Source organism: Trichoderma atroviride, chromosome 7 (assembly GCF_020647795.1).
Source record: "Trichoderma atroviride chromosome 7, complete sequence".
NCBI lineage: Eukaryota > Fungi > Ascomycota > Sordariomycetes > Hypocreales > Hypocreaceae > Trichoderma > Trichoderma atroviride.
Window position 1 is genome coordinate 3,767,107 of NC_089406.1, and position 19,545 is coordinate 3,786,651.

Here is a 19,545-nt window from a genome sequence, read left to right on the forward strand (position 1 = left end):
AGATGAGATATATAAGTGCGAAGCCCCTCCTGAACAACGCTCTTAAAACCTCTCCCAATTCTTGTTCTTTTAAAGAAACGTACGTCGACTGCTATAGCCAAATGCTTCAACATAAGATTGAAGTATGTATACAAGGCAAGTCCAAAGCAATCTCTTCAAGCATCCAGCAAAATGGCTGTGGAGATATGTTGTTTGGAGTTTCAGTTAATGCTTCAACATCCTCCCATGAAAGCCCGGCGTCGCCTCCACAAGCTTTCTCTAAGCATAACCTGAACCATATTCCCTGAAAGTTTTCTCTTCCTGACGCAAGCATGCCGACTAAAAGCAACCAGACCAATGCAATTGGGTGATCGTCAAATATGTCATCTTCGGAAGTATATGCGAAAATGAGGGCTTCTTTTAACTGGTCAACCAAGATTGTTATGATGCGAGACGATCGAGGTGTGCCTCTCAAAACGACATGAGAAAAGAGTAATGCGCCTCTGGCAAATAAAGCTAAAACACTGTAACCATTTTTGCCATGAATACGTTTCAATATTGAACGGTCTGAAGCTAGGAGGCGAAATCCAAGAGCAGCTCGACGATCCGGAGCCATAAGATGTTTAGGAGTAGCGACGAGCTCTTTCGACATTGAACGTATTTCGCCCATCATGGCCCACCTTGAGGGCTGATCATAAAGGCCTTGTGAATCTAGAAATGTAGAGGGGGGTGGAGTAACCTCTTTAGATGAACTCTCCTCGTCAAATGATAGCATCATATTTGATAGCTGTGCGTGGCAGCAGTCCGTCCTACGTAGAAGTAAGCATATGCCGCCGCCCTGTTCATGAGGGCATTTACCATCTAACAATTCGAGCGGCTAGCCCCTGGAATCCCAGGTTCAATACACCTTTTCGACTCCTAATCATACCTCTCAGGCCTTGAAAATGAACCTTGGCTTCTTCGACATCGCCACAGAGGAACTAAATGGTCAGAATTGGCGTTTTTCCTAGACGAAAGATGGCTTACATTGGCATTGGCTAAGCATGCTACAGTAGCTATCATGGCATCGCTAAATGTTGGAGGATCGCTCCCCATATCTGGAGTGGCTCGTTGAAATTGTGACGCAAGCGTACGTATTGCGGCTGCCTTTAACGCAAGTAAATTTTGCTGGGACTGAAAACTTGCTGGGAGAAAGCTGTAATTTAGGAAAGCCCAGTGATATAGCGTGCTGTTAAAAAGCGCGCTGTCTTCGATTGCATACTTAAGCCAACCGGTTTCGGCTGTAACAGTACATAGTGATTTCGACGTATAATTTAGGACTACGCGTATTAATAACATTTCTTTCTCTAGTACATTAAAACATGGAGTGAAAGTTAAGCTTACAATGATGTAACAATATCTTAGTTTGTGTATTTACCTGGAGAGAAAATCCCGAGAGTCGAAGCATATCATCTACTCCAACCGTGGGCCGCAAATCATCGTGCTCAACGTACTGATTTATGGATGAAGACTGATCTCTAACCGCGAAGTCAATTACAATGAGGATTTATTATGTATTCGCTGAAAGATTACTTACCCTCGGCTAGATTCAGCGGTAAGGTCGCGACCACGGCTGGGTTCTTCTTTTCGACCTCGCCTCTTCATCACAACCCTGTCCATCACGTGCATCTTGATGAGAGATTTGGTCTTTGGCTTGTGAGAGCCCGTCCCCATTTCTTGAATGAACACAAATTCTCCTGGATCCATGGCTTTTTGTCCTTTGCTTCTCGAGGATAGGGTTTGGGCATGAAAGCCAATCGCAACAGTCAAGGGCTGGCTCTTTCACCAGTAGAAGGCCGTGGTAATGGCATATAACTGACTATCGCAAGGTACCTAGGTGTGGGTATCGCTTCAGAGGTCGTTAGTAATCGTACGGTCTTCTATATTCCAATGCAAAGATATATTTAGACTGTGCAGTCCAAAGTAATGACGCATGACACGCTATGTTGTAAAGTCGATTAAGCAGTATTTTACCGTACGCTTCATGTAGGGAGGGAATGAGGATCAAAGTTCTCGAGAGATTCAAGGTTAAGTTCCATCCGATCAACCGATCTGATTAATCACGAAGCCGCTTAACGCGATTAAGGAAATGGTGGAGTAGTAAGAGGCGTTTATGATTAGTAGTATATATCATTGGCGTAGCGGTTGAGCTGGAAACCGAAGGAGATGACTAATAGCTTCCAGCAGAATTAAAAGCGGCTTCTGTCTTAGCCAGCAGATCTATAAGTTTCCACATCTCAGACACAGTAGTCTACAGGTATGCGATGAATAACAAAGAGTTGGTAGTTTATGAGTAGTTCTGAGGAGTGGGCAGGGAGAAAAGCCGCTGCAACATTGAAGCAAGGATTGAATGCAGATTGTTAGCCAGTAAATGGCATTGAGGGTTATCAAAACTGTACGAAAGGAGTGTCCGCCTACCTCTGAGCCAAGCCTTGCGATGAATACCATTCGCCAATGAACAATACAAAATTGTCTCCGTCACTCGATTGCAAAGACGAGAAAATATAAGTCGAAGTTCCCCATAAAACGGCTTGGCTTCATCCCGTAGCATAGTTGCCAAGAGGCATAAGGATTCGCGGTAATGGCACTTCGCTAAGAAGCTAGCTGGGTTATGAAGCTGTCATCGGTAGAGACAGAGATGGCCCAAACATCGCCGAAATTTTTGGTCACTCGAATTACGCGTCATACAAATACGAAAACAAGGCTTACAAACCAAAAATAGCACATGGTTACTTCAAATCATCAAAGGGGCCGGCCTGTAGGAGGTCCATCTTCAACACCCAACGTATTAGCTCAACGCCGCAATCTCCCATACTACTACTTGCGTTCTGTTTGCCTACTTCAGCTGTAAAATATTTATCAGCTTAGTAACACGAAATAGCATTGAAATAATAGCCACTTCTTATGAAACCAATGTCTTCCAGATCGATGTTGACTCCTAGCTACACCGCTTCAGCCATTACATGCTAAGGACACTAAGGATACTCTCAATGCAGTAAAAGAAAACGGACGAGCATGGTTTCATTTTTCTGGCAAATGACACATTGTTGTTTTGCGCATGTTAATAGATACAGCTATATGTCACACATTAGCAAAAACGCCGAAAAAGAAGGACTGGAATAAAAACATTAAGCTCCATCTATTAACGACCAACTTGGGCTATAACACCTCTAGAGTACATGAGATCCCAACTATTCTACTTCTTGCCCTGCTCTGTGTTCTGGATTTGAACAGCTTTTTGGACCGAAGGTCGCTGCATGACTCGGTTGTGCCATGCACTCCAGTTGGGCCACAGCTTCTCACGCTGTTCGGCAGTTGCTGACTCGGAATCGCCCGCCAGAATGGTATCCAGCGCGCGATCCCAAGGAATGAATGCAATATCAGCGAGAGTGATTTTACCCCCCACCAAGTACTCCTTGCCTTGAAGCGCGCGGTCCACGGTAGTGATAGTTCTCTTGACCAGAGCTTGAAAGTGCTTAGTTGAGCCTTCATTCTTCAACTTATGCTGTGCAATCAAGGCCTATGGGATATAATCAGCAACTGATCAATACAATGGAAACTATAATGTCAGAATATTTACCTGAGCAAAGAATGGCCCCTGAGACGCTGCTTGAAATCCGAGCCACTGCTTGACGAGAAGCTTATTCTGCTCTCCCTCAACGTTGAAAATGCCTCTTGTATCATACTTTTCGGCAAGATACTCGCTTATCAGGTTGGACTCTGTCAGTTCGATGCCTATCAAATTGTCAATGCCGAGTTCAATCACTCATTTGTCATCTTTCACAAACCGGTGTTGGGGTCCTTGATCCATGGCACGCGCCCAGCTGGATTGATCTTGAGAAAGGTTTCATGCTCTACACCACCGCTGCCCTCTCCAAATACAAGATAGGTAGGGTCATAGGCGATTCCCAATTCTTCAAAAAGAATAACATTCTTCCAAGGGTTTGGACCATCACCTTTTTCACATTGTATTAGTACTTTCAACAGTGCATGAATTTGTAACATATTTGAAGGAGATAAACCACCTACGGTGAGAGTAGAAAGTGATTGCCTTGGTTGCCATTGTGTGATTTGTTATAGTGTCTTGCTGCTGCGCCTGTGTTTGGCTGTTTGACGTTGATGATGATAATCGAAGCTTTTGTAGAATCTTTCTAAAATCCATATCTTGAAGTGTCAGAAGGTCAGTCTACTGGATATGTTGTGAAGTACTTATACTACTTCAGACACAGTGACTTTATGAGATAGGCCACATCGTTCGCAACACTGGTAGTAATCTTCGTTTAGTAAGTCAAGTGTGTGATGTCGGGGTCACCGAGCTCGATTTTTGCTTGACTGCAGGCAATGCCCAAAACAGACAGCGCTCGGTTTCGCTTCAAAAGAGTGTGGTAGTACTTGATGACTTTTATTTTACTGCGAGCTCATCCGAGTTTACTACCTGAAAATGGTCTAGGGTCCTACCGATCAAGATGACCACGGGGTTTAATAGTTCCTAAAAAGGCAAAGATATTTTACAAATTCACTTGCATTTCTTTAACCAGCTAGACACATATACATACAAGAGATTGTTCTTCCGTATAGTAATAATAACAACATTAATAATACAATACTACCCATGAACTGTTAGCTGTTGCTTCGCTGAAGATCTCGCACAATACTTCAGTAGTTGTGAAGCGAAGACCGTCAAGAGAATTCAAAGCGGGGTGCTTAGACGACACTTGTACATCGATAAAATAAGCAATTCTATTCCTAATCCTAGCGCCCGTCTACTACCAAAGGCCATTCTTCTGTTTTTATTGCACTATTTTCCGTAGAAGACACTGGCCTCTCAAAAAGAAGTCTATAGACCTTTCGATCCTACATTGCACAAGTTGCCATTAGTTACACTTTTAGCCAGTTTGTATACAAACGACTTTAAATATTTAGGTGCACACATTCAGCGCCTTGAAGATTCAGTACGCATAGCTATATAGACTGCACTAATGGTTACTAGTATCAACGCTCGGAACAACGGGTTAAGCAACAAAAACGGTGGTTTAAGTAACCCCTCGGCGTGTTGCACCTACAATGCGTGAGTAAAGTGAATTGCGTTACCAATCACGAATTGGCATCATGATCTACTATGAGCCCTGCTTGAGTTGAAAACAGAGCCGCTTTGACTATTTCACACACGATCTCACATTATGACGTTCCATACCAGAGACAGCGGCTCTCCAATGAAAGATTCAGCTGTATGACATCAGTTTCCAGACGCACTCGTCCGCGAATTCCGCTTCTCAACTGTTGCTCTTTAACTCGACACTCACGAATTGAGCTAGAGGGGCGGCGGGTCTTTCGGTGGGCGTTGAGAAACCCGTTATATCTGGTGAAATTGTTAGCGGCGGGCCTGAGAAAAATGGTGCAATAGCTCAGAACCAAAAGCAGAAACGTGAATTTTGAACTGAGCGTAGAAGGCAGAGGTAGAGAGATAGAATGTGTTACTAAGCTGGGATAAAATGGCGACGATTGTGATATCATTGGGCGAATTGGTCCGTGGCGTTTTCGGAGCTTCGTCCGAAACTTCGCTCGAATTATTTAAGCGAGTTTGAGGCGGCAGAGGAAAAGAAAGCCCAGTTCGGCAATCGTCAGCGACGGTATGCCTACAGCGGATGAAAGTTTAGATCTCGCGAGCTTAACTCCTTTAAACTACATAGGATCAGCTTTGTACCTCAGTGCGGAGTACGCATACCTAGCCCTCTCTCTGTCTTTAAGCCATACGCTTTGCTGGCCTCCAGACCTAATAGGCAGGCTGTACATGCCTAGTCTGTGTGCCCAACGTATGCCCCGTAAGCAGCTCGGGCAACCCTTCGTGCATTAGTGTGTTGGAGATCATGATATACGCGGAAAAGGGTTCATGTTTCCGCATTGTTAAAGCTTCCAGTAGAGAGCTAAGCATCGCCCGGAAACTACCTTCTAGAACACTAGTGGACTCAAAGAGTCAAAGTTTCTATAGTCGAGGTGGAACTATCCCAAGAGTAGAAATGAGCGGATTCCTAATCAGGCTCTCGTCTCCATGGCTTGCCTCGGGCACTAGCCGTGAAATAACGTCACAAATGAATAAGCAACGGCAATAGCTTTGAACATAATTGCCGCCACAGAAAGGTTAGTAGCGCCGATAAACATAAGCTTTCCGATATTAAAAAAGGACAGCCGGGCAGACAACCACCGGTATTTACAACATTATCTTCTGTCCTCAAGAAACATCGTACCATTAATTGAAGATGACAATGCACAACCCCAGCACTTCTATTTCCTCTTGGGATGAGACCCGATTCCTGATTGACATGCAGGGGCCTATGGACATGACATACACTGTAGGACAATTCTCCTAGTCATAACACTGTAAAAAAGAGCGGAGCTGATATGAGATTAGGAAGCATATGAAGAGGTGATGCAGTGCTTTCTACCCGCAACACAGCCAGGCTTGGCTCCTCATTCACCGATATGCAATTCTCCTGCCGAGTCATTTACAACCCAGCGATTTGATATGCTGTCTGAAAGCTCAGCCGATATGTCAAATCAGTCATACTCAGCTTCCTCAAGTCGATCACAATCACCTGCATCTTCACATGTAAAACCTCTCGACCTCACGGCTGTGCGCAAGTTGTCCAAAAGACAGAAGAACCGAGAAGCGTAAGTGTCTATACTGCCTACCAATGCAACAGTAAGGGCTAAACTGATATTTGCATTTTAGGCAACGGGCATATAGAGAGAGGAAAGAAAAGTTGCTTCAAACTTTAGTCGAAAAAGTCGAAAAGCTGGAAGCCGCATACAGCGTGATTAAAGACGAACGCGACCAGCTCCAGCGCAGACTTGACAACTTAACAAACCCTACCGGATTTGTCAAAGACAATGTACTCAACTTTGACGACCAATTTGGAAATCTAACAGAATTCCAGTTCAACAATTTTCTGTTCAGCAACTTACCACGGCAACACACAATATTGCCACTCTCATGATACATGCTTCAAACAATTGTCAATTTTTAAAATGTATATTTTCAGGAGCCTGTGTACAAATGATTTAGACGCAATATAGGCACGCTACGATAATGAGATAATGTAACAATGATAAGTATAGACATATTGGTCAGTTAGTTTTTAGACACAAAATGTACAACATGTTCAAACATCGAATCAACCGCTCGGTTGTAAAAAGCGGATGTGTCAGGACGCATACTTATCTCGAGTTCTAAACTCGCATATGTCCAAAGGTCTAGCGATGTATGTAACTGAGCCTCTACGATTCAGCATCCAGCAAGAAATATCCTTGATTGTTTTAAGGCATGCTCTAAAGATTGCAAAAGAATGTCATTAGCGTAATCAGTCAGATTTCTGGATACCATCTAGGGTTTGCCGAGGCGACAGAGCTAAGGGGGGGGCAATAACCTATGGCGCCAATTTTCTAGATCTAAAAGTCTTGTTAAATTGATTCTGTTTTGCAAGCGCATACTATATCTACATAAATCTACAAGACGCGAGCTCGCTATAAGCCGGACCAGTAAACGCCTTGGGTAGCCTCTTTTTCTACGTCGAAAAGCTATGCTGATATTAACTGTTGGATAGAAAGGACGTGACAGCGATGCTATGCCGACGGTGCAATGCACATCCCTCACATTGATGAAGCTGACAACATACGATCACTGATGGATATTCGCTCATGCTTCTAAGCCGCTATTTCATTTTTAGGTACATGTATAAACCCAGCACCATATCCAATACTGCTTCGAGAATTATCATGTGGGATTCGCTCTCAGTGGAGTTAGACGTGAATTTTAATTGAATCGTGTGGGGTGTATCCTATTCCTTGTTTATTCATGATGGTCAACTTGGAGGTTCTGTTGCTCCAGTCAACGTGGGTTGTGAATTTCTTTCTCCAACGTCCAATGCGACAAGAAATCTGCTCACTCCATTATAGGCTGCAACAGCCAGAGTGAGCTCTGTAACTTCTCGGTCGTTTAAGCCTGAGTTTTGGAGTTCTCTGAAAACTGTATCGGGAACTGTAATGTCTTTTGTCATTGCATCGGCATATCTTAGCACAGCCCACTGCTGAAGACTCAAGGGGCCTCTGTCTGACGGCTGCAACGTTTCAACAACTTTTAATTTTGCCGCATCAAAGTCTTCACAGTGGGTTAATGCTTTAATATGCCCGTCGTATTGGTACCAAGCTCGGTTAAGCAATGCAACTCGGCAAATCGCAAGCTCCAATAGATCAGCGCGAATGATGGAGCCGGAGTAAATGGCGCCAAAGAAGGAATGCCAACCACCAGCAATGATTGGCGAGTGAAGTAGAGCCCTGTCAAGTGAGATGAGTCCGCTCTCGCCTCGGCGGGCTAATATCTGACTGAGAACAGCTCTTCCTGCTGCGTCCAAGTTGACCGGCGGGTTTGAAGCATAGGGTAGGCGCATATTTCGTTCGATCTTGAAACATTGAATACAAGATGGATAAAGACTAGACTCAAGCAAAGCTAGAGTAATGGCTTCCCTGCATTCTCATCTGGGTAATGGCCGTAAGACAAACGTAATCATTATTGTACCTTGTGCTACTGAGAGAGCGTGCCACATATATAGGTATAACATCCCCATACTCTAGCAGATAGATTAGCATGTCTATATGGCCAACAATGCTAGGTAAGTATTATAAAGCGAACGCTCTCTTCTCTTTCATACAGTGCCTCAAGGTGTTAATTATTAGTTTTAGGACGCACATTACACAGTACGAAGTCATCGTGTAGGTTATTCTATTAGTACTAGGCTTTAGTAGGGAATAGATATGGAGCGTTTCCTGTCGGTTTGGTAAGGCTTCTTGAATGACTTAGTCATCTAGGGCGGATCACACGACAAACACGGTATTAAGATGAGGAATCATGGTAGGTGGCCAATGGGTCCGCAAGCCGTGAATTCCAGCATACTATGGAGCTGCTACAAGATCACGACAAAGTGAGTCTTTAGAATCGCCCTAGGCCATTGCCCCCTGCATAGGTATTAGTTAATAGCGTGATCCGTTGCCCGACGCGTATTTAAAGCTGTTTAGCGGAGGCCTTGAGGTCAGACGCGACATCTATTACGGAGCATACATACAACAAGATACAAGAGTAACAATGGCAAGGGTAGCCTCCAGGATGTCAGCCACGGCGTCTCAATCAGTCACTGAATTCCAAGACAAAGTCTACGCGCTGCTACTGCAAATCCCAAAAGGTCGCGTAACTACGTACGGCGCTATCGCTCGTGCTCTCAATACTTCTCCTCGGGCTGTGGGCAATGCTTTGCGCAATAATCCATTTGCGCCCGAGGTTCCCTGCCATAGATGCGTCGGGAGCACCGGATTTATAACGGGGTTTGACGGCGAGAGCATCGACAAGAAGAGTTTTAAGCGGTCAAACGACGGACTTGTTCAAGGAGCCGCACACCAGAGCAGACCTCGAGGACCCAAAATATCGCCGGCGCAGCCTGCAGGGACCAAGCTGAGCCTCAAGATACAAATCTTGCATGACGAGGGTGTCTTGATTGACAACAAGGGCATGGTTATGAACCGCAAAAAGGTGTTGTGGGATGGACCCTGGGACGTGAATGCGCCGAAATACTCCATCAACTGATGATACCTATCATACAATGGCATCGCAAACGCCATCTATTGCTCCCGAAGAATTCAACTCTTCACGTTTCGAGCGTATTCTAATGCCCATCAGTCATCAAATACCCACTATGAGCTAGCCAGACTGCTGAGAACGGTCTTGCCTGCTATTGCCTAGTCAGGTGTTGATTTATCTGTTCATCTTAAATTATATTTTGTACATACATACTATGACTTATATCTTCAAAAAGATCAATGACGTTCGTTGAATAACCCATTTTTCGTCTTGAAAATACTCATCTATCTGCATGATAATCTTGGAAATAATTACTCGAGATGTCTCAGCCGATACCTATTATCTTTGTAGGGAGAGTTCCAGACATTGCGCTAGGCATCATTGAAGAAATGAAACCTGAGATTGAAGGTATGCCTGTCTTTTCTTCCATGTCATTCATTTCTTCATTTCATTTTCTCCCCTTTGATCATGGAATCACCGTGTGTAGTTCTGAGTTGATATACTAATCGCTATGGGACTTTACATACAGTTATCCAACATTTTGCAGAACCATCAATTGCCACAAGTCAGATTCCTGCAATTCTGAGAAAAGGCGCCAAAATCGAGTCCGATACCTCCATTGGCACTGGAGATTATACACGTCAGCCTATTGCCATCTTAGTCGGGTCATGGTATGATGACATGATGATACGAGATTTCCAAGACTCAGTCTCAAAATTTCCACCTCTTCTCTGGCTGCGCGTTGATAAGAACATATCATCTCCTCCATTAGGGCCTCAATACTCAATAGTTGTTGGGAGAAGGATCAAAGCCAGACTTTTGGAGCTTGCAGTAACTGGAGCGGAGAGTGCGGATTTTGTACATCTTGTCTAGCTATTAGAATATGTGCAAGCTTGACCTTCTGGAGTAGTCGCATCTACTTATATCTGTGCATTTCAAATTTGAAGATGTGTTTTTGGAAGCTCAGTGAAATCACTAGAACGCTAACTATATCAGAGAGATCTGTTGTTACTGAAATCAGTTGTTGAGAGTTGCTGTTTGAGCTGTATAGTGCGCATATCAGTACTCCGTTTTCGTAATGCTCCGGTCTAGACACTTCCACTCAGAAGCTGAACATCTCACAACACAGATGACGGCATCTCTACATTATCGCTGACACCATTACTCGCTTGCAACCAGAAGCTGTGCTATTACACAACATGTTTAGACGCATCTTCAAATCGAGCTCTCCTTGGTGCAGCTTGCGAATACCAATTTGTCAGCTTAATTAACGATTCTTGGTTATTGTATGCCTTGCGCACCAATTTGAGGGCATCTAATTCAAGCGGTCCGTGATGAAAGAGGTAATGGGGGGCTATGAGCACATACGGATGAATTATACGCACATCGCTGCAGCCTACAGTGTCTACTGCGCAAGGTATGCTCATAGGAGTGCTATCCTGCACTTAATCCACGGCCCCTCTTTTCCTCCTCGCGAACCAATTGTTAATTGCATCTCATTGCATGCTTTGCATAATAGGGCATAGATTTCCGAAAGCCGGATTGAGAAATCAGTTACGCTTACTCTGCGTGCGCCACGAAAAGCGTGGGTGGGGCAGCACATGTAACTATTGGCAAGGCGTTAAATGGTTATATCATCGGCGGTGTCATACGTCGAGCTTTTGGTTCAGCTGAAACTGGGAAAAGTTTGAGGAATCAGAGGTTTGAAAGTTAGTAATTGTAAAGAGCTGTTATTCGGAGTTGCTAGAAGTAGTTCTGCTGGTGGTGTTGAGCAAGATAAAATAAGAAGCAGGACAACCCATGATAGATTCCGGCACATGAGAAATAGACAAGAAAACAAAGCTACAAACTAAACGAATATTGAGCCCAATCAAATAAAACAATTTCGGCCAGATCAGCAATTTTTACCAACAAAATGGCATTTACAAAGGAACGAGTCGAATTCAACACGCAAGATGGAACGACCCTACGCGGAAATTTAACGTTGACTGGCGTACCAAACGCACCAGCTGTTATCATGATTGCAGGGGTAAGACATGCTACGCTCCTATCAATTCTCATGATGATTAAATGGACAGCTAATATCATTCTCAACAGCTTACTTTTCTTAAGGAGCACGGCGGAGTTGAGATTGCAGAAGCATTTAACAAAGCGGGATACGCTACACTGTTATATGATCACCGACACTGGGGATCCAGCGACGGGCTGCCACGGCAACATGTCAATCTCTTCCAACAGGCTGAGGACTTGTCAGACGCAATTACCTACATGGCCAATCGGTCAGACATTGATGGCGAGCGTATTGCCATTTGGGGTCTTGGCCATGGTGCAGGAGTCGTTGTGCAAGCAGGCGCTTACGATAAACGTGCAAAGGCGGTTATGGGAGTCTCTCCATTCTTCTCTGGTGAGGTCGATATGCTCCGGTTTCCTCCTGGCGCTTATCAAGATGCGTGGGAAGAGCGAGTCGCTCGTATTGGAAATCCAAGCCTTGCGCAAAAGTATGTGCCAATTTTCGCGGAGTCAATGGAGATGGCGGAGAAGAGCCCACAGGCCAGCATTATTGGAAGCCCTCAAGGCTTTTTTCTGAGATCAATTTGCAAGCCACTCTCAGACGCCGCAGGGACGCCGTGGGAGAACAAGTTGACCCTAGAGAGTCTATACTGGCAGAGCAAGTTCGAGCCCACTACATCGATACATCTGATCTCGCCTCGCCCTCTGTATTGGGTCGCAACTGATGCTCCACTGCTACCGAACTATCAGGATCAAGTCCGAGCATTTCAGAAAGCGTTTGAGCCCAAACAGTTTCATGGTTTCCGTAGCTTGGAGGAGTCTGCCGCAGGCCCGGCCTACGAGAAGAACCTTGAAGAGCAGGCGGAATTTTTGAAGAAGTGGGTTTAAGTCGTTGGGCAGTAGACAGTTTTACACTTGATAGTAGTAATCAGCATGTTAGAAGTGAAAATTATGTTTGGTTTATCATAAGAATGATTTACTTTGCAAGGTGCTTCGAGGATTGCTTCATTAATCAATATACCATAACACTTGGCCTTCTCACCCGGCGCCTACTCATTGCCAAATTACGTCTCGAATGTATCATTGCTCGCAAACACGCCGCCGCAGTCATCACACCTGTAGCTCTTCTCCCTCATGTGTACGCTTTGATGACGTCTTGGAAGGTCTGTGCTGCGGACGAATTTATGTTGGTACATGCCGTGATCGTGCGGGAAACGGATATTCCCTATTCTTGGTATGCGTTTCCAAGTGCGCCTTGTAGTTGGAGCTTCTGGAGATATGTGAAGCGCGGTATGGAAGGGGGGTCCAGTGAGGACGGTGGCATTCTGAAAAAGAGAGTACGGGGTTGGTCGGAAAAGATGCCGTCGCCGTATAACGCAAGAAGAGAAGCATCATACACTGATGGGTGCATGTTGGGATCGTTTGCAAATGTCAAAGGACGTGATAATGGCGGCCGGGTCTCAGAGCTAGACAGTCTGTTGAGAATTCCGGCACGTAGGATCGGAAGGCAGGATTACTAGGCTGCCATCGCGGCTAGGAGGCGGGAGTAGGTACATGTAATGTCGACATTGCGCCACGGATGAAGCCCGAATCTCCGACCATGGTCCCATTCAGACCGAGACGCCTCACCCGTTAACCCACGAATGGCCCATGGCAAGCGGTAGAACCAGCTTTCCTTCTGAGCCGTTGGATAGTTCCAGACGAGGCTGGCGGGTCTGCATTATAGAAACGCTGCCGCTCATTGTGGAGAAATGTGCTAGTGTGTAAAGGAGGACGGAGTTTTGTTCCAAGGCTCAGGCCGGCCAGCAAAACAGGCTACCAACCGCAGCAGCAGCGTCGTCGCAAAAGGATCGCAAGATGGTTGCTTTTGGTCGAGGCCAGTTGACCCGGCGCTAAAGTGAACTGTAGTAAGACGTAGGTGCGCGGCTAATTATTATAAATGATTGGTGTCCAACTTATATAGTACGGGTGCCCTCCGCTCCAGACGAGCCATCTTCAAACAGCACATCACAACCCATACGCACAGTATCATCAGAGCCAACTTCACTTCATATATCCTAGTACGGCATGCATTTGGAGGACCTTGTGACAGAGCTCTTGGCTCGTATCTTGCAAGTTCTGGATCATCCTCGCGACCTCCTCTCACTCGTCAGAGCATCTCCCCATTGTTTTCGAGTCTACGCCCAATCGCCTGTACTCATCCTCTCGCCCGTCCTCAAGAATGCCATTCCACCCGACGTGCTCTACCATGCCCTTGCTTGCGGGCTCGTTCCATCTACTCCTTCACAAACTGTTCGAGAGGCTTTCCTCAGGGACTATCTTCAGTCTAAACCACTCACGTTTCCTACGGACCAGATTACAATCACTGCCCTCTTTGGGCTTTGTTTACGGACGTGTTACCTCGTCAACGATTATTCTACTCGAGCAATGCGTGCCTTGAATCTTGAGCCTGATGCCGGGAAAGCCACGGCGTCGGCCTTGTCGTCAACAGAACGCGCAAGATTTCAGAGAGCATTCTTTCGGTATGAACTCTATTGTAGAGTTTTTCCTGTTGACCACCATGCTCAATGCAGTTCACTTGTCCCGGCCCATGAGCAGTTTACTCAGTTCCTTGCTCGGATGGCACCGTGGGAGGCGGAGGAAATGACCTGCGTCCACCACTACTTCACGGTTCTTATTGGGGGATTTATTGACGACCTTGAAGATCAGCTCGTGGAAACCGTTCTCACTGCTCCCGGTGTCTGTCACCCTCCTGTTTTGGCTCACTCTCCATCCCCGAAGCCTGCCAAACGCAGAAAAATCCGCACCACAACTGTCAATGGCCTAATAATTGATTTGCACGCCCCGTCTTGGGAGCCGATCCAAAAGGACATTGATGACAGGCAGAGCCCTGCTGACAATACCGACACGGTACCTTTTGACAATCTCGACCTACACGACCTTGACATATTCACCAAGGACGGCAGGTTCCGGTCACCAAAATTCGTCAGTTACGTAGCATCTTTGGGTTTGTCGTTTATGTACCGACTTGTTCTTGCCGATAAAGATCAACGCAGACGCATAATCCAAGAGAACACGCCCGTGTGGCGAGATTTTCTCCCAGAGGCGTTGGATCACGCCCCCGGCGATCGTCCCAAGACCACCATGCCCGACGGCATCGACAATAACCATCTCTCGCACCCCAACTTGGGCTATTTTCGGTTCAAGCGCTCGAAAGAAGAAGTCCACTTCAGAATCCTTCACGACAGCATCCTCAACTGCCCTCTCCGAGAAAGGGCATATGTTTTCTGGGACACCGATAGGATTCTCTGTCCCGTTGTCAGCGACCAACTGCAAAAGGCGCGATATATGGATCCGGAAATGGTGGATCTGCAATTCGACCGATACGAGGTCGAAAGCGCCGAGGAACGGCTGAAGGGCGTCCAGATACCCTGGGCACAGATGGAGAGGATAATTGAAGAGTTCGGTTCTGTCTTTGATCCACTGATGTATTACTAGAAATGAAAGCTCAATGCCATGGCACCTTCCAACGTGCAAGGGAAAATGAAGGGGGTCGGGCGCGGTGTTACTATCCGATTCGCCCTGATCTCCAGTAAGCCTCAACACGGACTACTCTATAAAACCTGCTCAGTAACAATTCGATGACCGAGCTATCTCCAGCGCCCACGCGGACCATACATGAATACTAACCTGACTTACCTACCCCAGATTTTATTGACTTCACTCGGACTTGCCCGAGCTCTCATACAAAACGTTTCTATACAACTACGGGGTGTAGGCTGCCGCTAGACGCCTTACCCTTTAACTGCGGTGATGCTGTTACCGTTGGTACGAGAAGACAGGGGCATGCGTCGCCGTCCCCAGTCGGTCGCTCCCAATGGGTAGTAATTCATCGGGCGTGTCTGTGACAGGCAGCAGTTGGCCAGTTTCTCGACGAGCTCAACCCTCTATTCGAAGCCATCATTGGCCTTGTATCTCAAATCTGAAGAGAGCTCCCCATCTGGGGAGGCCCCGAGGCCTGTGTGCGTTTGTGGCCTCAAAGGTCCCGGCCCTTCGGCCTTTGGCGCCACGTATCAGAAGGCGTTGCACGACGTAGCCATGATGACGAACTCGACACATGGGACCTCGGACGAGTCCAAGCCATGTCGATCTCAAGGCCTCCCAGAAACTTGAAAACGCCGGCTGTGATATGGACGATGAAGAAGACCCCAAGGTGCTCTACAACCTCGTCCTTTCCGTTATCCCTAAGCAATCAAATTCAGCTATATATCATTCTCATAGTGTCACGGCTCACAGTAGGTTTTGATCGAGTAGTTTCTTATTGCGCAACTATATGACTGACACTACTATTCAAAACCCCCCTTCTCGTTTTATAGCTTGATCACTATTTTTGTGCGACCAAAACTCCACGGTATCGCATCTTTCCATCAAGAAGCCTTTGAAGTGCTTCTGTAGCACCGGCCACTGTCAATGGAAATTCTTCCACTACAGGGATAATGTTATGCCGAGATGCAAACTCCAACATCTCACGATGAATTTGTCGGGGAGCAATCATGCCCCCTTGAATCCTCAAACCACCCATAATAAGATCCATTGCTGGCACTGCAAGCTTTTCAAAAGACACTGTGATGGGGTAGATTGTCCCCTCTGGAGCCATTATTGGCAAGTACAGGCTCCAATCCGGCTGAGCGTTGGATGTTACCAACAAGTGGTCAATTGGAGCGCGGATTTCAAGCTTTTCGACACCCTTTGTGGGATAAAACTCATTTGCTCCGAACGCGAGGGCTTCAGCTCGCTTTTGCTCTGTCGAAGAGAACACTGCAACCTCACAGCCCATTTGGGAGGCAAATTGAATCGCCAAGTGGCCCAAACCGCCAACTCCAATGACTCCTACTCGATCAGTGCTGCGCACACCGTTGAGTTTCAAGGCATTGAAGACTGTAGATCCGCCGCACATCAGTGGGCCAGCATGACTGGACGAAATATTGTCCGGAATCTTGTAAATGAAATCTTCCTTCCATACCGCGGCGCTTGCGAAGGATCCTTGATCGAAGTTGGCGAGGCCAAACATTTCACGCTCAGCGCAGAATGTCTCTCGGCCCGTAAGACACTGTTTGCAGTGCCCACAGCTGTTATGCTGGTACCCCCATCCAACACGATCACCACTACAAGAGTAACATGTTAGAGCTTTGTCTCTCTTCCAAAGGGTGAAACTAACATGGCTTAACTTGCACTTTGAATCGTGTTACGTCGGAGCCAATCTGGTTTACCACTCCTGAACCTTCATGGCCCAGCGCCATGTCCGCTTGTCGATAGTGCTGTTACTGTTAGCGTATAGACTTTTGTGTGAAGAGAAACAGTTGACAACGACATACATGGTCTGTGAAGCAAACGCCACTGTGCGTTACATTAATCAGCACCTCATCAGACTTGATCTCACGAGAAGACACTGCGTCCACAAGGATGCCAGTCGATGATCCCTTGATAACCTTGAATTCAACCATATTCGCTTCAACCGTTTATGTGCACTCTTTTGAAGAAAATGTTGAAAGTTACACGTTTTTTGACCTCTCTATAAACGAAAAGTCAATGATGCGAGATATTTATACTATACTGCTACGCAGCGCAGTAAGTTGGTTAACAACGTGTATAAGCGCATAGTGTTGCGCTCCGACTTGCAGCACGGCACCACAACATACTTTAGCTGATAAAGCGAAGTGTCCTTCTCATCGCAATGTGCGCATAATTTCCCATACAAACGCGTTGATTACTTTGGCTCGGTCTTGTGCGAATGAGGATATTACGTTTGGAATCGGGGGCGGGGGGATTTACTAATTAAAATTGACCAAATTAGTGATTCATATTCACAGAGGCTGGCTGTATAAGTAGATCCGACCAGTCGCCCATGCGTCGGTGAAATAGGCTCCTCCGTCTGATATCCACCTACCTAATCAGCAATTCGCCTGCTCATCGTGGCCGTGATCAGTAGCATCAGCTACTCCATACAGAATTAACAGGTTTTTTTTTTTAAACAAAGCAGTAATTATTAATGCGACGATGTATCATCACCACACTCCAGCCAATTATATAGTAATGTAGTTTATAAATAATTCCAAGCAAGCAAAGTCCATCTCAAAAGTAAAGAAGTAAATTTGTAGCCTATTCATTACTCGTCTACAGAGTATGAGGCTGTATTGCTTCTTTTGACATTCAGATCTGGCTGTATTTACAGTGCGTAACGATTCAAAAGATTCGTCTTCGCCAAGGTACATTTCATTCGCATTTAACAAAAGTAAAGAGGACGTTCAAATAGTTACATCAGCTTATTCAAAATATGATTTGCAGCCAAGCTATCTATTTGCATCGCAGGTTCAATTGGTTAATGACGATAGCGTGGCTTGATGCGGATTTGTTATTGGCTTGGCTGAAGTTCATCCATACAGATGTCCTCCAGTTGTCATTCCGGCTGCTACGGAAATATCAGTCTGAGGGTCAAAGGCGAGTCCTTAAAGTTAGTAATTGTGAACGTAAACGGTGTGGCCAATGTGTGGCTGATTCACAACTGGAAGGTTGATTCCTTATCAGTATTTAATTGCCGTTATAGTAGATTCGTTGGCCGTAGTAAGACTGGGTAGGTAGCCTCCATATATAAAGCTTAGCAATGTGCTTTTGGTTTGAAACTCACAAACAAAATATTCAATTACCAATACTCCAAAGTCTTATTGTCTTCATTTGCTATTAAATTTCAGCTTCAAATTGATCAAAATGGTGCAACCTGTTATGGAAATTGTTATAACGGAAATTGGCGATCACACAATTGACGACGTCTCCACTCAAGATGGCAAAGATTGGCTGGAAGCGTTTCGCTTGGGAGCAGAAACAATCCCCGGAGCTGTGCGAGCCAGCTGGGGTCGAAGCTACAAATACCCGAATATAGCAATGCATTTCATTGGTAAGAATGATTCACATTGCTTCTGCTCCTTCTTTGTTCTAATACGCATAGATTACCAAACTCGCCGTCAGCACGATGTCCATAAGCAGGAACTCGGTGGCGCCGTCCCCAAGGCACTGTGGCACATCATGGACAAAGAGAAGACGGATTTATACGTAATTAGTCCAAACACGCCGGACAGGAGAGTACTCTATGCTCCCCAGACAAATGTTGTATTCTTCTGGGGAATCGACGAAGATGCGTTCAGATCAAAGCAAGATGAGTTTTTCACTGCAATCGAGCAGTCAGATTCGTGCGTTGGTTACATATGGGGAGAGATCCAGCAGCCCGTGCTTTCCGACAAAAGAGGATACGCTGCGCTTGGTAAAGGAGGAGTGATGATCAGCGGATGGAAGAGTCGCGAAGAGCACGACAGAGACGTCGCAAAACCCAGGGTTACGGAGGCTTATGAAGCAATTTCTGCGACCGTGAAAAGGACTGATACTTGGGGAATGCAGACATCGATTGTGGAAAACAATGGTCACTTTCACAAGTGGCAACGACTCACCAACACCGACCTCACAAAGCTGGACCACGCCAAACGACCAATTGCATAAATCAGTGACTGAATAAGGATTTTAACAATTGTGATAAACTTTAATACGCATAAAATAATTGAAAGCATTGCTCGCGTTTGTTTAAACCGTATATTTGCTTGTGCATGCTTGGCAAACGCTGTGTGCGTGTTACTTTTGGCTGCCTATTTCAATCAGCTTTTGCTTTAGCTGCCACCGAAAAGTGGAAAGCGGAAGAAAAGTACATTGACCATCTACCAATAGACTTTGAGAGTACATATGGGCGAATTACTTGAACAAATTACTTTACAACATATAGCAGCCCGTTGACACTGTTACTGTATGTCGGATTAGCACCAACTATCAAACTATAACTTGTGCACTTG

General features: G+C 45.7%; 11 protein-coding genes across 11 annotated transcripts; 6 read left to right on the plus strand and 5 right to left on the minus strand.

Annotated features, from left to right (window-relative positions):
• Positions 1-83: 83 nt before the first annotated feature.
• On the minus strand, positions 84-2,003 carry TrAtP1_013266 (uncharacterized protein). Its single transcript, XM_066115846.1, has 5 exons — positions 1,556-2,003; positions 1,363-1,496; positions 1,006-1,298; positions 838-959; positions 84-788 (listed from the first exon to the last, which is right to left on the minus strand). The coding sequence occupies exons 1-5, from the start codon at positions 1,723-1,725 to the stop codon at positions 107-109; spliced, it is 1,401 nt and encodes a 466-aa protein (XP_065971946.1). The 5' UTR covers positions 1,726-2,003; the 3' UTR covers positions 84-106.
• Positions 2,004-3,214: 1,211 nt separating this feature from the next.
• On the minus strand, positions 3,215-4,081 carry TrAtP1_013267 (uncharacterized protein; the record flags this gene model as incomplete). The annotated part of the gene is made up of 4 exons (XM_014088847.1): positions 3,215-3,538; positions 3,599-3,753; positions 3,807-3,974; positions 4,048-4,081. The coding sequence occupies 4 exons, from the start codon at positions 4,079-4,081 to the stop codon at positions 3,215-3,217; spliced, it is 681 nt and encodes a 226-aa protein (XP_013944322.1).
• A 2,103-nt stretch (positions 4,082-6,184) lies between these two features.
• On the plus strand, positions 6,185-7,180 carry TrAtP1_013268 (uncharacterized protein). The gene is made up of 3 exons (XM_066115847.1): positions 6,185-6,368; positions 6,428-6,687; positions 6,749-7,180. Exons 1-3 carry the CDS (start codon positions 6,276-6,278, stop codon positions 7,011-7,013), a joined length of 618 nt encoding a protein of 205 aa, XP_065971947.1. The 5' UTR covers positions 6,185-6,275; the 3' UTR covers positions 7,014-7,180.
• A 697-nt stretch (positions 7,181-7,877) lies between these two features.
• On the minus strand, positions 7,878-8,462 carry TrAtP1_013269 (uncharacterized protein; the record flags this gene model as incomplete). Its single annotated transcript, XM_014088323.2, has 1 exon — positions 7,878-8,462. One exon carries the CDS (start codon positions 8,460-8,462, stop codon positions 7,878-7,880), a length of 585 nt encoding a protein of 194 aa, XP_013943798.1.
• Positions 8,463-9,030: 568 nt separating this feature from the next.
• TrAtP1_013270 (uncharacterized protein) lies at positions 9,031-9,889 on the plus strand. The gene has a single exon (XM_014088849.2). It carries the CDS (start codon positions 9,155-9,157, stop codon positions 9,647-9,649), a length of 495 nt encoding a protein of 164 aa, XP_013944324.2. The 5' UTR covers positions 9,031-9,154; the 3' UTR covers positions 9,650-9,889.
• Positions 9,890-10,544, plus strand: TrAtP1_013271 (uncharacterized protein). Its single transcript, XM_066115848.1, has 2 exons — positions 9,890-10,051; positions 10,173-10,544. The coding sequence occupies exons 1-2, from the start codon at positions 9,964-9,966 to the stop codon at positions 10,514-10,516; spliced, it is 432 nt and encodes a 143-aa protein (XP_065971948.1). The 5' UTR covers positions 9,890-9,963; the 3' UTR covers positions 10,517-10,544.
• Positions 10,545-11,558: 1,014 nt separating this feature from the next.
• Positions 11,559-12,541, plus strand: TrAtP1_013272 (uncharacterized protein; the record flags this gene model as incomplete). Its single annotated transcript, XM_014088850.1, has 2 exons — positions 11,559-11,672; positions 11,741-12,541. The coding sequence occupies 2 exons, from the start codon at positions 11,559-11,561 to the stop codon at positions 12,539-12,541; spliced, it is 915 nt and encodes a 304-aa protein (XP_013944325.1).
• Positions 12,542-13,680: 1,139 nt separating this feature from the next.
• On the plus strand, positions 13,681-15,151 carry TrAtP1_013273 (uncharacterized protein; the record flags this gene model as incomplete). Its single annotated transcript, XM_066115849.1, has 2 exons — positions 13,681-14,175; positions 14,227-15,151. The coding sequence occupies exons 1-2, from the start codon at positions 13,721-13,723 to the stop codon at positions 15,149-15,151; spliced, it is 1,380 nt and encodes a 459-aa protein (XP_065971949.1). The 5' UTR covers positions 13,681-13,720.
• Positions 15,152-16,037: 886 nt separating this feature from the next.
• Positions 16,038-16,724, minus strand: TrAtP1_013274 (uncharacterized protein; the record flags this gene model as incomplete). The annotated part of the gene is made up of 1 exon (XM_066115850.1): positions 16,038-16,724. One exon carries the CDS (start codon positions 16,722-16,724, stop codon positions 16,038-16,040), a length of 687 nt encoding a protein of 228 aa, XP_065971950.1.
• Positions 16,725-16,812: 88 nt separating this feature from the next.
• TrAtP1_013275 (uncharacterized protein) lies at positions 16,813-17,157 on the minus strand (the record flags this gene model as incomplete). The annotated part of the gene is made up of 3 exons (XM_066115851.1): positions 16,813-16,818; positions 16,882-16,971; positions 17,029-17,157. 3 exons carry the CDS (start codon positions 17,155-17,157, stop codon positions 16,813-16,815), a joined length of 225 nt encoding a protein of 74 aa, XP_065971951.1.
• Positions 17,158-18,418: 1,261 nt separating this feature from the next.
• On the plus strand, positions 18,419-19,201 carry TrAtP1_013276 (uncharacterized protein; the record flags this gene model as incomplete). Its single annotated transcript, XM_014088278.1, has 2 exons — positions 18,419-18,605; positions 18,657-19,201. The coding sequence occupies 2 exons, from the start codon at positions 18,419-18,421 to the stop codon at positions 19,199-19,201; spliced, it is 732 nt and encodes a 243-aa protein (XP_013943753.1).
• Between the last annotated feature and the right edge of the window lie 344 nt (positions 19,202-19,545).

Bases quoted from the DNA above. Each gene is read 5' to 3' on its own strand.
- TrAtP1_013268 (XM_066115847.1), top strand. From the start codon at position 6,276: ATGACAATGCACAACCCCAGCACTTCTATTTCCTCTTGGGATGAGACC. The intron at 6,369-6,427 runs GTAGGACAATTC...ATATGAGATTAG, and splicing joins CTATGGACATGACATACACT to GAAGCATATGAAGAGGTGAT. The intron at 6,688-6,748 runs GTAAGTGTCTAT...TTTGCATTTTAG, and splicing joins AGACAGAAGAACCGAGAAGC to GCAACGGGCATATAGAGAGA.
- TrAtP1_013271 (XM_066115848.1), top strand. From the start codon at position 9,964: ATGTCTCAGCCGATACCTATTATCTTTGTAGGGAGAGTTCCAGACATT. The intron at 10,052-10,172 runs GTATGCCTGTCT...CTTTACATACAG, and splicing joins AATGAAACCTGAGATTGAAG to TTATCCAACATTTTGCAGAA.
- TrAtP1_013266 (XM_066115846.1), bottom strand. From the start codon at position 1,725: ATGGATCCAGGAGAATTTGTGTTCATTCAAGAAATGGGGACGGGCTCT. The intron at 960-1,005 runs GTAAGCCATCTT...CTGACCATTTAG, and splicing joins CATGCTTAGCCAATGCCAAT to TTCCTCTGTGGCGATGTCGA. The intron at 789-837 runs GTAAATGCCCTC...ACTTCTACGTAG, and splicing joins GCCGCTCGAATTGTTAGATG to GACGGACTGCTGCCACGCAC.
- TrAtP1_013270 (XM_014088849.2), top strand. From the start codon at position 9,155: ATGGCAAGGGTAGCCTCCAGGATGTCAGCCACGGCGTCTCAATCAGTC.